Consider the following 14,823-nt stretch of genomic DNA (forward strand, 5'->3'; position numbering starts at 1 on the left):
CATTGGGTGACTTCAGGGGCCTGCAGGGGGTGTGATTCTGTGTCTGTAGAGCAAATGCCTAGAGCAGTTCGTTGCTGGCGGGTCACAAGATGCTCTAAATATCTGCTCCGCAATTCAGCTCAACACGCATTGGGCCCCGGCTGTGGGCAGAGATCAGGGCACTAGGTACCCAGGGTACTGGGCGAAGCTCCCCACCCAGACCCTGGGACCCACTGGGGAGAGCGGCTCTGCATCCACTTACCAGCAGAGGGAATAAGAGAAGATGCACTTTTGCAGAGAGAAGCTCGAAGGACATGTGCGATCTTGCCGGGACAGACAGGAAGGGCTCTCCCGGAAGCAGTCACGGCACAAGGAAGGGTCCAGAGGGTGAGAGGGCAGGACCTGGTCCAGGCACCAGCGGTGAGCTTGGCCGTGTAGGCGGAGCACACAGAGCTTTGCAGCAGGAGGCGGGAGGGGCACTCCCCTGGCAGGCAGACTCGTGTTTCTCCTTCAAGACCCCTGTCTTCTGCCCCGAGGTCCTCCCTGGTTGGCACACCCACCTCAGTACTTGTCACCCCACCCGTCCCTCGGTCACCATCCTGATTTGTTCATGCGCGCAACCAACCCCCTGTACCGTGCTTAATTCATTTCTGTATTTCTCACATAGAGACAGCAGGAAGCCATCAAAGGTCCTTTTTAAAGAGGGAGGCGGCGTAAGGCTTGCGTTCAGAACGATAACTCAGCCGTGTTGTGGAAGTGGATTAGAGAGAGCAGGGACGAGGGAGTGGCGTGTGTCAGTGTCTCCCCGAGAGAAATACTGGGCAATTGCAGAAACACAGCCAGTCAAGGCCCGGAGGCTGGCAAAGACCAGGCACTGCTCCATCAGGCTCTGACCGTGCTCTTCAGCAGGTCGAGTCGGCTTCCTCTAGAGCTGGCTTCATTTCCAGGCTGGTAGCAAGCTAGTGCAGCAGTCCTGGCCCTCGGGCCCGGAAGCACGCAGGAGACACTGGCCTCAGATGGATGACTTGTCCATTCCTGAACCAGTTCCTAGGGCCGGGAAATGCCATGCACTGATTGGCTTGGGCTCCTGATCAGTGACCGAAAGGTGTGTGAGGTTACCTTGGAGCTGCCAGGCCCAGCCTGGAGATTGGCTCTGCTTCTCTCTGAGTGCCCTGGCCCGGGGTGGGAGGGTGTACAGCTGAGAGGGTCCATCAGGAGGGAGGACATCCCTGCTGGACGGGCACCTGTGTCTGCTATAGGGACCAGCTGGACTAATTGAGTCACGTATTGAACCTTGCACCTCTGCACACCCACGCATACCCACACACCTGCGGGGACACGCTTGGTGGACCGGTTTCCCTGGGAGACAGCACATCCTCATCTTGGATGGATTCCAAACCTCTTGTGGGTGACCCCTGCACCCCCGCAATACCCTGACCTCTGACCCTCCATTTCTTGATTCCTCCTTGGATCTTGTGATCAACCGTTCCATCTCCAAGGTCAGACACCACCTACTCTCTGCCCGCGACCTCCAGTCGCTCCCTCACCCAGGGACCCCCACTTTCTCTTGTCAACCTCATGGACACATAAGAGGACGGTGTAGCCCAGTGCTCAGTGACGTGGACCACGCTTCAGTCCTGCCCCTCACTCTCTAATTTACTTAAATTCCTCTGTAACATAAGAATAGGAACCAGGAAAAAAACAAAAATCATTATATTAAAAAAAGAAGAGAATAGGAACCAGTAATGCCTGCCGGTGCAGGGGGTAAAGAATGCGACTGCAGCAGTCTGGGGCTCTGCAGAGGTACAGGTTCAGTCCCTGGCCTGGCGCACTGGGTGAGAGGATGCAGCGTTGCTGCACCTGTGGCAGACAGAGCAGCTGTGTCTTGGAGTCAGTCCCTGGCCTAGAAGCTTCCATATGCCACAGATGCAGGCATAAAATGGAAAAAAAAAAAAAAAAGGATGGGACTCAACCTCACAGGGGCATTGGAAGGATTAAGCAGAGTCACACGTGAAAGAGGTCTAAGACAGGGAACATGCAAAAAATGTGAGCTCCATATGAGACGTCTTTCACCCAGACCGTTGCTTTTGTTTGGGGGGTGGGGGGGGCCCCACCTATAGCACATGGAAGTTCCTACACCACAGCAATGCCACATCCGAGCCACGCCTGCGACCTACACCACAGCTCACGGATCCTTAACCCACCGAGCGAGGGCAGGGATCCAACCCGAGTCCTCATGGATACTGGTCAGGTTTGTACCGGCTGAGCCACAACAGGAACTCCCAGCCCCTTCCGTGTTTGTTTCCTGCCCGTTCCCCCTAAGAGTCTCCAGATGATATTGCCAGTATCATCTCTCCTCCCTTGGTCCCTCAAACCCATTCTTTCCTCAGACTTTCCTGGCAAATGCTCGGCTCTGCACCAACCTAATTTTATTCACGCCAGTGTCTAGGTTACTAGAAAAAAATCAGGAGTTCCTTCCTATCAGGGCGCAGAGAAAACAAATCCAACTAGGAACCATGAGGTTACGGGTTTGATCCCTGGCCTCGCTTAGTGGGTTAAGGATCCAGCATTGCTATGAGCTGTGGTGTAGGTCACAGACACAGCTCAGATCCTGTGTGACTGTGGCTGTGGTGTAGGCCAGCAGCTGTAGCTCTGATTCAACCCCTAGCCTGGGAACCTCCATATGCCAAGGGTGCAGCCCTAAAAAGCAAAAAAAAAAAAAAAAAATCAGCAGCTGGCAGATGGTTGCTGCAGTAACCTCAGATCCGGTGCCCCCAGCTCAGCCCCCTGGTGCTTCCTGGCCGTCCGCATGCTCTTCCCTGGTCAGCTGCTTTCCCTGTTCCCAAGGAGCAATTTCAAACCATCACCTTCCTCCAACTTCCATTCTTTCCCTTACCAGACCCTCCATACCTGACAGATAAGTGGGCCTCCAAATTCTCAGAAAAGAACCATCATCAGACTGGAACATTCCAAACCACCACCGTCCCCCCATCCCCCCGCCAAAGCTACAGCTCTGTCTTCATCGAGCCCAGCCCTCCGTGCTGCTGTCGTGGAGAAAGGGCCTTCCACTTGCGTGTCGGCTTCTAATCCTTCCTGTCACCTCAGGCACCCAGACCCCTCCCTGGCTCTGTCTCCCTGGTGCCTTCGCCCTCCCTCTGCAGCGCCGCCTCCGTGTCAGCCTTTAAGCAAGTCTCTGGCACCTCACAGTTGCCGCTCCTTCAGCCGCACATCCTCTTATCTGACCCCATGCCATTCGTCTTGGCTCTTCCTGCCACTCTCGAATCCACTAAAAGCACTTTGTACACACGTGGGCCCCATTTCCTCACACTGTCCTCCCTGTTCAACCCATCACGCCTTGATCTCTGTGCCTACCACGCTCCCGAGAGTTCTCGTTGCTAAGTCCAGTGGATCCTTTGGTTGGATGCTTGCTTCTCTCTTAGTTGACCTCATACGGATTTGATGCTGCTGACTGCTCCTCCCTAAGACATATTCTCTCCCGGGCTCCCATCACACCATAGCTCAAAACGCCACGGCTTCTTTTCAGTCTCCATTGTCCAGCTCTTAAAAGTCTATCACGGAGTTCCTGTCGTGGCTCAGTGGTTAACGAATCCGACTAGGAACCATGAGGTTGTGGGTTCGATCCCTGCCCTTGCTCAGTGGGTTAAGGATCCAGTGTTGCTGTGAGCTGTGGTGTAGGTCACAGATGTGACTCAGATCCTGCGTTGTCGTGGCTGTGGCGCAGGCCGGCAGCTACAGCTCCGATTAGACCCCTAGCCTGGGAACCTCCATGTGCCTTGGGAGCAGCCCTAGAAAAGGCAAAAAGACCAAAAAAAAAAAATGTATCAAAAACCTCATTTTTGCTCAACATCCTCTCTCAGGACAATCTCATCCTCTCCAGTGGCTTCGGTTGCCATCTTAATTACCACCCAGAGGTTCCCAAATTTGTCCCTCCAGATCACAGTCTTGCTCATAAAACTCAGAATTGTTCCTACAGCTGCCTACTGGTCACCTCCCGAAGATGCCTCTCAGGCACCTTAAAATCCACATGCCTGAACCTGCTACGCCTCCTCATCACCACAGCAGCACCATTGGCCCTGCTGCCCGAGGCAAAGAACCTTAGGCGTTGTCTTTGACTCCTCCCTCTCTTGCAGCTTTTCTGTGCAGGCCATCACCAAGTCCTATAATTCTGGTCAGGTGGAAAGAACGTAGGTTTGGGTTGGAATTCGAATTGTGGTTTGGACCAATTACTTCCCTTTCTCCACCTCAAGTTCCTCACCCATAAAAAGGAAACCATAATAATACCTGGCTCAGATGGCTGTGGTCAGGGTAAAGGAAGGCCTTCAATGAGTGTGAGCTCTCCATTCGTCAGAGGTGAATGCTCTTCTGCCCATCATGTCCTCTCCCCATCCCCATCACCAGCTCTACCTACCCTATTGTTGAAATGGGGTATCCATAGTTTCTGGGTCTTGAGAATCCCCCTGGAATTGAATTTCCCATAATTCCTCCATGCTAAGGACAATCGCTGATATCTCATCATGCTTCTCATAAAGACTTTGGAAAATGCAAAGAAAATAAAGCAAATGCAAAGAAGGTGGCCATTTTGATGCTGTTTCTTCCTTCCAGTCTTCTATGGAGTCTTTGTTCTTTTTTTAACGCAGTTTTTTTTTTTTTTTGGTGTATAATCAGATATTCTTCCTGCTGCTTTTCGTCTCACCCAAATATTTTCCCAGGTTAATAAAAATTCTGCTATTACTGGGGGGGGGGCGGTTTTGTTAAGAGTTTTTCCAATAAATAATGTAAACAGTTTGAAAAAAAAAAAGTTTCCTCTTACATTTATGACGATTTCTCTTTTTTCTTTTTTCTCTTTTTTTTTTTTTTTTTCTGTCTTAGGGCCACACCCGAGGCATATGGAGGTTCCCAGGCCAGGGGTCGAATCAGAGCTGCAGGTGCCAGCCTACACCACAGCAACGCCAGATCCAAGCCGAGTCTATAAACTACACCACAGCTCATGGCAAGGCCGGATCCTTAACCCACTGAGCGAGGCCAGGGATCGAACCTGGGACCTGCGTCCTCATGAATACTAATCGGATTCATTTCCTATGAGCCACAACAGGAACTGCCTATGCCAATCTTTCTAAGCAGTGTAGTCTTTGAAATGGATTAAAGAAATATAGGCCTGACCTTAGCTGCAGAGAAAAGTAAAGAAGAAAAGGGTTGTAATTAATAGATTTTTTTTAAAATAATTCTTTTCTGTTTTACTGAAAGAGGGCTGGGAAGATCCAAGCAGTGCTCGGTAGGGAAAACACGCCTGTGACTTGAAGTTCCTGGCTTCGTGATGGTAAAGCAGGGCTTGTTTCTGTTTTTGTATTTTCATCTGGGTCAGTGAGAGGACAAGCCATCCCTACCAGCTCGTTTCCCTCTAAGGAGGAGAAAAATCATCCAACATTAATGATGCAGATCATTAGCCGTGTCAACAGCCTTGCAATTTAAAAAAAAAAAAAAAGTTATAATGAGGTATCTTCCTAATGTGCAGTTAAGTTTAGTTAAAACTTCCCTGGTGATTTTAAAACCCAGTGAGTTTGTAAATCTAGTAACTGGCCTTGCCTTTGGAAAGGTTGGTGCTGCCATGGCCGACTGGGCTCTAGCAGGACACACACAACTCCCTGGGCTCCGGCCTCCCAGCCACACCTGAGCCCGCCCCTGAGAATCCAGAAAGAACCCAAGATTGTATTATTCCTAGAGTTCTTGTTCCTGATCTTCCCTCAACCAGAAAAGCTAGGGAGTGCCTCAGAATTAACATGTCCAGAAGCAGACCTTCAGCTCTCCCCCGTCCCACCCTCAGTCTTTCCCTCTGCAGTGGAATGGCCACCTGCCTGGACATTTAAATCACACACTTGGGAGTTCCCTTTGTGGCTCAGCAGTAATGAACCTGACTAGCATCCATGAGGACGGAGGTTCGGAGACCCGTGGCCTCGCTCAGTGGGTTAAGGATCTGGCCTTGCTGTGAGCTGTGGTGTAGGTCACAGACTTGGCTCAGATCTGGTGTTGCTGTGGCTGTGGTATTGGCTGGCAGCTGCAGCTCCGATTGGACCCCTGGCCTGGGAATCGCCATATAACTTGAATGCAGCCCTAATAAGATAAATTAAAAATAAACAAACACTCTCTGACATCAACATCATGAATATTTTCTCAGGTCAGTCTCCCAAAGCAATAGAAATTAGAGCAAAAATAAACCCATGGGACCTCATCAAACTGAAAAGCTTTTGCACAGCAAAGGAAACCCAAAAGAAAACAAAAAGACAACTTACAGAATGGGAGAAAATAGTTTCAAATGATGCAACCGACAAGGGCTTAATCTCTAGAATATATAAACAACTTATACAACCCAGCAGCAAAAAAGCCAATCAATCAATGGAAAAATGGGCAAAAGACCTGAATAAACATTTCTCCAAAGAAGATATACAGATGGCCAAAAAACACATGAAAAAATGCTCAACATCGCTGATTATAAGAGAAATGCAAATCAAAACTACCATGAGATATCACCTCACACCAGTCAGAATGGCCATCATTAATAAGTCCACAAATAACAAGTGCTGGAGGGGGTGTAGAGAAAAGGGAACCCTCCTGCACTGTTGGTGGGAATGTCAACTGGTACAGCCACTATGGAGAGCAGTTTGGAGATACCTCAGAAAGCTATACATAGAACTTCCATATGACCCCACAATCCCACTCTTGGGCATCTATCCGGACAAAACTCTACTTAAAAGAGACACGTGCACCCGCATGTTCATTGCAGCACTATTCACAATAGCCAAGACATGGAAACAACCCAAATGCCCGTCGACAGATGATTGGATTCGGAAGAAGTGGTATATATACACAATGGAATACTACTCAGCCATAAAAAAGAATGACATAATGCCATTTGCAGCAACATGGATGGAGCTAGAGAACCTCATCCTGAGTGAAATGAGCCAGAAAGATAAAGACAAATACCATATGATATCACTTATAACTGGAATCTAACATCCAGCACAAATGAACATCTCCTCAGAAAAGAAAATCATGGACTTGGAGAAGAGACTTGTGGCTGCCTGATGGGAGGGGGAGGGAGTGGGAGGGATCGGGAGCTTGGGCTTATCAGACACAACTTAGAATAGATTTACCAGGAGATCCTGCTGAATAGCATTGAGAACTTTGTCTAGATACTCATGTTGCAACAGAAGAAAGGCTGGGGGAAAAATGTAATTGTAATGTATACATGTAAGGATAACCTGACCCCCCCCCTTGCTGTACAGTGGGAAAAAAATAATAATAAATAATTTTAAATAAATAAATAAATAAATAAACATTTGCGCCCTCCTTGATTTCTTCTTTTCTATCCTCTCCACTCCCCAACACCAAATCCATGTGCATATTCCATCAATTCTACTTCTAAACATTTGCTTCTGAAACCTCCAGTTGTCCGTTTTTCGCTGTCTCGGCTACCAACCCTCTAGTCCCAGCCCTGTGACTGGCCACCTGCACTGCGCAGAGCTTCCAGCAGGGCTCCCGCGTCTCTCTTTCCCACAATCTTTCCTCCGTGCTGTAGCCGGGGGATCTTGCTAAAACGTGACTTTGACCATGTCATCCAGCCCTTCCTTAAAACACGTCAAAGGCTTTCCTTCGCTCTGAAGGTAAAGACCACAAATTCCACTGTGGGTGAGAAGGTGCGAGATCCCCGCCCTGGCCCCCCCTCCGACATCACTGCCCACCGTCCATCCCCCAGTACCCATCCTTCCGTTCCTGCAACTCCTGTACCAAGGCCTCCATCCCTGCTGTGCTCTCTGCCCAAGGACGGCCCTCTTCTCTCCCCAGCTTCCTTCCCGCATTCCCAGTCCAGTCAGGTTATTTACTCCTGTGGAAACATGAGAGGTTTTTTTTCCTGCTTCAGAAAGCCTTTTTTTCTTTTTTTTTTTTTTTTTTGGCCACGCCCATGGCGTGTGAAAGTTCCCAGGCCAGGGATCAAACTGCAGCACAGCAGTAACCAGAGCCATAGCAATGACAGCACCAGACCCATAACCTGCTGAGCCACAAGGGAGCTCTGGAGACTCTATTTTAAAGTTTCGTACATATGAAGAACCTTTTTCAGTTCCTCAGTGATGGATGTCTCTCCTCTGCTAGACCATAAGATCTTCACTGCTACTGTTCAGCCTTCTTTTCCCATCAGCCAGCTCAGTGTCTGGAACAAGGTCGGTGCTGAATGAGAAGCTGGCCGCATGCTTAGTGAAGGAGCAGAGTCCGATGACAGTCCTCGTTGGCAACGGGGTCCCCAGAGAGACAGGCCCAGATTCTGCACAGCACATCGTCCTGAGAGAGTCTGATTTTGCTTGGCTTTTGGTTGGTTGGTTTCATTTCCGCTGTCAGAATGAACAGAGCATGCTGCCTAAAGCTTACATGGTTTTCTCTTCTTCTCTCCCGATTCAGCTAAAGCTTGCTTTTACTCTGGACCACGAGACTGGGCTGCCTCAAGGATGTCACATCTATGAGTACCGTGACAGCAACAAGTAAGCCATTCTATGGGCGGCCCCTGGGGCTTGCTCTTACCCTGGGCTTCCCTGGCAGAGGGCTTGGCAGGGAGGGCATTGCAGTTTTTTGCAACTGTTCTGGAAAATAGCACATGAATGTTTCTCCTATAAAACCTCTTTTTCCCCTAAATGTAGGACTTGGAATACTTGTGTAGGAGCAAGTGTAATGTATTTGAAGTATATTCCAAAGCAGACCTTCCTGGGAGTTCCCGTCGGGGCACAGTGGAAACGAATCCAACTGGGGACCATGAGGTTGCGGGTTCGATCCCTGGCCTCGCTCAGTGGGTTGAGGATCTGGCATTGCCATGAGCTGTGGTGTAGGTCGCAGACACGGCTGGGATCTGGCGTGGCTGTGGCAGCAACAGCTCTGATTGGACCCCTAGCCTGGGAACTTCACATGCTGCGGGTACGGCCCTAAAAAAAAAAAAAGACAGAGCAGAACTTCCTTTCCCGGCTTTCCTAGACCCACCCTCCCTTCCTCTCCCATCATGTGCTTGCTGACTGGGTTCGCTGTGTGATTCCGGCTTTTGCTGCTGTTCGATCTGACAACACGATGTTTGTAGGTCTGTTGTGAGAGTCTGCCTGGTGAAGTTTAGAGCTGGGGGCTTCTGGGTACTCACAGAGATTCCAGTTGTTGCCCTTGTTAGGAAGATGGTCCTTGGAGCTCCTGTTGTGGTGCAGCGGAAACGAATCTGACTAGGATCCCTGGCCTCGCTCAGTGAGTTAAGGAGCCCGCGTTGCCGTGAGCTGTGGCGTAGGTTGCAGACACAGCTCGGATCTGGCGTGGCTCTGGCTCTGGTGTAGGCTGACAGCTACAGCTCTGATTAGACCCCTAGCCTGGGAACCTCCATATGCCGCAGGTGCGGCCCTAAAAGACAAAAGACAAAAAAGAAAGAAAGACGGCCCTTGGCGTGGTTTCATAGCACCTCTTTTCTTCATCGCAGATGGCCTCCTTGACTATTTTTGTCTATGGGACAGTGGCAGTGGTGACAAGGGAGGTCAAGGGAGTCTGCCCTGATGATGACAATGACAGTGACAGTGATGAACAGCAAAGGCAGCTACCGTTGACTCTCTCCTGGGTGCTGGGCACAGTCCTGGGGATACTGCGTTCGTTACCCCATTTAATTCTCATGATAACCTGAGGAGTTTCCTTGTATCGTTGCTGTGTTGGCAGAAGCTGAGGTCCAGGGAATGTAAGTACCTTGTTCTAGTCGCTTGTCGGCTGTGTGAGGCAGAGGCTGCATCCTCAAGTTAACTCTGGAAAGAGACCAGATGTCCCAAGGGGCTACTTTTGGAGACCCCAGTCGATGACAAGAACAGGCCCCACCTGCGCTTGAGGACTCATTGTTCAGCTACCCAAGCTGTGTATTTAATTTTGTCCAGTGGAAGGACCCCATGCCAGCAGACCTGTACACTGCCTTCCAGAAGAGAAACCCATGCCTTCCTCAGGAACTCTCGCTCTGTGATGGGTGGGAGATGGGCTGCTGGGTGCCTTCATGAGCCACTCTCCATTCAGGTTACTTTCAAGGCGTTATTCCCCTTGAAACTCACCCTCAGGGCACTGTAGTAGCCGTTGCGTTCCCTCGGTTCCCACCAAATGAATATGCCGTGACACCATCCTTCTGCCTTCTGGATGACCCTTTTTCTTCTGGAAGACTGTTCCTGGATTTCTAGGCCGTTGCGTCGGGGATACGATCTCAGCTTCTGATAATGCGTCATTCAGCAGAGAGGTAGGGCTGGACTTCTCCAGGGCCCAGGACTGACCAGGACAATTGAGTGAATCCCTTGGTGGCAGGGGCAGGCCTTGTTAGGGAGCGAGAGACATGTAAGCCCTAAGCTGCATGGCCTGCTGCTCTGCCACCCTCCTCGCCAGGCTGCCCTGTGCTCCGGGGGCTGGTGCTCCCTGGATGGCCGCCCCCTCGCCCCAGACTGTGGCCACAGAAGCACAGTGGTGTTGGCCTCATAGATGTTTACAGACTCCAGTCCTGGCCTGACTCTCTGCTCTTCGGCAGCATTTTTGTTCAGTGGGAGAAGGGACCCATCGGAGAGGTCCAGAGGTCCCATGACAACAACTTACGTTGTCTTGGAAGCTGATCGGAGAAAATAGTCTCACTGTGTTTCTTGGCCTAGTCTCCACCTCCTAGCATCTCATCAGCCTGAGCAATGCAGGAGCGAGCGTAAGCGTGTAAGTGTTGACAAGCTTTGGACCAGAGGCCTGTAAAAGGAAGCCTTTGTGCAGGAAGCTGGATGAAAGCCATGATCTAGGAAAGTCTGACCATCGGCTGCCTTGGCTCTGGTCACTGCTGTGCTGAGGGTTTGATCCCTGGCCTGGGAACTTGCACAAACTGTGAGCACAGCCAAACCAACAAACAAAACCAAGGGGACTAGTAATACTTTTCTGGCAGGAGTGTCTTGGGGATTAAATGGGGTGACACGTGAAAGACATTGTCACCGGCCTCGCGCGTCGGATGCCCACCGTAAGTGCGGCGGTCTCTCCTTCCTAAAACGCACAGCCACCTCCTGACTCCCTTCTGTTTGCCCAGCACTCGCAGAGCCCTGAGTGGGCAAGAGGGTGGGGCCCAGCCCTCAGCTGTGGGCACGCTGTCCAGACTCCACTGCCCACTCGGGAACTGTAAGCAGAAATGGCAAGAGCCCCACGAGCTGGTCTGTGACTTTCTCCTCCCATCCAGGCTCTGCCTTGCCTGTGTTCCTCCGTTTGCTTCGAGGGACAATTCTCTCGACTGCCCGAACCTCAGTATCGGGGTTTAGAAAACAAGGATATTCCGCCCCAAGCCCTGCAGGGCCCAGCTTGTCTCAGCCAAGGAGCATGAGGGCAGACGCGGCAGAGACGAGCTTGTCCATATAGAAGAAATGAGCTGCATAGGAGTTTGGTACCGTTAATTACTGAAACTACTGCTTTTGTCTGCATAGTCCCTGCAGTATAATTGGTCATCGTTTCAGTATCATTGGGGCCAGGGTCCATCCGGCAGCAGAGAAATTGCTCTGGGTAAGCACCCAGGTACCGAGGCTTTCGGCAGTTCTCCCCACTGGCCTTGCCTAGCAAGCGAAGCAACGCTGAAAATGGGCCCCGGGCCTTGTGCTGCCTGGGCTCTCTGTCAGCTTCCTTTCCTGGGGCAGCCCAGTAGCCCTGCCCTTGACTCTGGGTCATCCCATTCTGCTTCTCCATAAAGACGCTCCGATCTCAGAGTTCCCCGTGGCTTAGCAGTTAAGGATCCGGTGGTGTCACTGCTGCGGCTCAGCTCAGGTCTCTGCAATGGCTCGGCTTCAATCCCTGGCCCGAGGACATCCATGTGTGACATGTGCAGCATCCTCCCCACCCCAAAGAACCCCTGTCTGCCGCTAGACTCCAGGGAGGACAGGCCGTGGGACTTGTCCATCTCTGGTGGGACTTAGACTCTGCCTGCTCTTGGGCTAGAGGGCACAGTTATCAGGTAAACATTCTTAAAGCTCTGAGGTCATTCGAAGAAAGACCCCCCACCCCCGTGCCTTGGGTTAACTTCGTAAAGCTCTTCCGCTGGAATTATTCTTTCAGCCTCCCACACACTGTTCACATGCGCCTCTAAGAGGTGTGAGGCCTCCCCGCTGCCCAGACAGTACCGCCAGGCACAGCCCAGGGACCTGGGGACCGGCTTCTTCTCTGTCGCAGAAACTTCACCAGCCTTTTGTATTAAGTCCAGTGAACCTGGAACTGATTGCAAGTCATGTTTCTCAGTGTAGGGTTTGGCGATCTCTTCATAGATGGGGTGGGCCTAAAAGGGTGAACAAGTGAATTGTGAGAACTCGATTCAACATTTATTAAGCCCTTACTCCGTACAGTGTGCTGTGCGCAGCCCCAGGGCGACGCAGGCCTGGGTAGAAACAGCAGAATGCTCTGGGCGCCCTCTGGGATGCTGTGTGCTTCAGCGATAAGGCACCGTCATGAGCAAGTGACTGCTTCTGACTTCAGAGCACCTTGGCGGTGGCAGCGCCCTTTGTAGACACGGAGCTCTGCCCCGGATGCTCCCTCCGCCCCCCGCCCGGACTGCTGAGCTGCGCTGAGAAGGACTCTCCCAGCCCTGAGCTCTCCGACCTCCGGGATGCTCTCCGCAGCCTGAAGGAGCATCACACACCTTTTCATCCTGGTTGCTTTGGCGACTCGGTTTTTGCCTTCAGTGTTCTGCCATTTTTACCACATGATGTCCAAGAGAAGATTCATCTGTACTCTAGAGCTTAGGACGCAGAGTAGTTTTCCCATTTCAACATCGTCTGTCATCTTTTTTATTCTCCCTCATCTGTCCTTCTAGAACTCCTGTTAGAAACCTACCGTCGTATTCTCTCTTCTTCTACCTCCCTTTCTGCCAGTGGCGCCTCACGGGACCCGTCCTCAGCAGTGTCTGTCAGGATCTTCCGAGGTGGCTCAGCAGCTTTAGGATACGGCATTGTCACTGCTGTGGTGTGGCCTTGACTCCTGGCCCAGGAACTTCTGCGGTCCCCGGGCATGACCCCAAAAAAGCCTGTCGGTTTACTGATCTCCTAGTTTATAACCTGTTTATAATCTGCTGTTTGATATCCCTTCCTGATTTGAGTGTTTCGTTTTTATTTTTAATTTTTAGAAGTTCTACTTGGAGCTTTTAAAATCAGCCTGTGTGTTTGTTTCTTTTACTGCTCGTTTTGTGCGTCCTAGGTTTTCTGCTGTGGTTTCTATTCCTTTCATCCCTTACAGTTGTCTTGATTATGCTTCTTTCATAACCTAGCCGTGAAGGGGTTGGGGGGCGGGCACCTAACTGAATCTTTTTAGAGAGGGAACCTGGCTACTAGGGAGTCAAACCTCTTTCCAGCCCTTGTCTTTTCATTTTTTGTGGGATTATCATGAGGACTAAATTACACATGACGTTAGGGAAAACTGTTTCCTTGGATAATGTTTGAATTCTGAAGAACTAATGCATAGAAGAAAGAGGCTGCAAATATTTGGTTTAACTCTATAAATATAGTAGTAATTATAGCTGTTTACAGCATGGCCTACCATTTTTTGTCTGATAGTGAGGCATAATAATATAATTATAAAAAGCATTAAATATGCCAAACAAACTTGCAGAAGCTGAGTTTAATTGCAAGGCTCCCCTTTGCCCATGACTTCTGAGTTTCTGATCTATGGAGCATAATAGTGATGGGAGCGGCCACCTCCTGAGTGCCCTGGGCCAGGGGCTTACCCCGGTTTATTTCCGGTTCCAAAACCATTCAAGACAGATCTCATTTTTATAACTTTACAGATTAAAAAAGTCAGGGAGGTCATATTATTGTCACAGTTTTATAGATTAAATGATACAAAAACAAACAAGGCTGAGGGTTAGAGAAGTTAGTCTGCCCAAGGTCACAGCATGGTCAGGAGCAGAGCCTGGATTTTACTCCAGCTCTAGCACATTCCAAAGCCCCTTCAGGGCCTTTAGGCCACCTGCCTTTCTTTGCACAATGTGAAGCTCAGGGAATTTCCGATTCCAGCCTCTCCTAGACAAGCCTGCGCTAGGAGCTCTCTTCCTGGGAAATTCTGAGATTTCCAGTCCCTGTGGACCCGGGCAGGTGGACAGCCTGGTCTCGTAAAACAAGCTCCTGATCTACCATCATGAATCTGAATTGGGCCAGGCGCTGTCCGTGGCCATCACACCCTCATGAGGCGGCCCGTCTGTCAGGAGCGTGAAGCTGACCCTGCCTCCCTGGGCTGGGGAGGGTGGAGAGGGGTCCTGTGTGACGTGGCCGCGGCAGCTGGGAGGGACTCCAGGATGTTGGGTGTGCCTCCTTCGTGCTGCCTGAGCAGCCCAGGCAGTGGGGCCTGGCAGACCCGGGCTCTGGCTTTGGGGGTGCCCTCTCCTCCCAAGGGCAGCTGTGCCTCCCCCTGGCCCAGAGTTCCCTGGATGTCATCTTACTCTTGGGACAGGTTAGTTTGCTAAAACAGTGAAAATTCATCTTTTGTTTCTTCCTGCCTCACCAAGTAGCTCATTTTGGCACCTTGAAACCCACACTATCCATTAGCCGACATCTGGAGACAGCATCTGGAGGTGGCGGAGAGGGCTTCCCCGTGGGACTGATTGTCCTCAGCCGAGGCGCCTTCCCTCCCCCGTCCCCATCCCCGAAGGGCAGCCGCATGCTGGTCATCACGGCCTCTGCCCACTCCCCTGCCCGTGGGCATCTCGCAGCCCAGCTCACTGGCCTTCCTGGCAGCAACCAGGGCTGGGAAGGGGCTCTGGGACCCTGCAGAGCCCCAGGATCCTTCCCCAGC

At 51.0% G+C, this 14,823-nt stretch overlaps 1 protein-coding gene across 4 annotated transcripts in view; it reads left to right on the top strand.

Annotated features, from left to right (window-relative positions):
- The window catches only part of DIS3L2 (DIS3 like 3'-5' exoribonuclease 2), a 364,222-nt gene that overhangs the window by 317,635 nt on the left and 31,764 nt on the right, over positions 1-14,823 (top strand). For all 4 annotated transcript variants that reach the window (XR_007134111.1, XM_047773760.1, XM_047773762.1 and 1 more), the window contains one exon: positions 8,449-8,528. Coding sequence is in view for 3 of the 4 variants with exons in the window: in XM_047773760.1 (XP_047629716.1) it covers positions 8,449-8,528 (80 nt within the window). In the remaining variant the exon portion in view is untranslated. The remainder of the gene's footprint in view (positions 1-8,448; positions 8,529-14,823) is intronic.

The sequence above is a fragment of the Phacochoerus africanus genome, chromosome 3 (genome assembly GCF_016906955.1).
Source record: "Phacochoerus africanus isolate WHEZ1 chromosome 3, ROS_Pafr_v1, whole genome shotgun sequence".
Taxonomy (NCBI): Eukaryota; Metazoa; Chordata; class Mammalia; order Artiodactyla; family Suidae; genus Phacochoerus; species Phacochoerus africanus.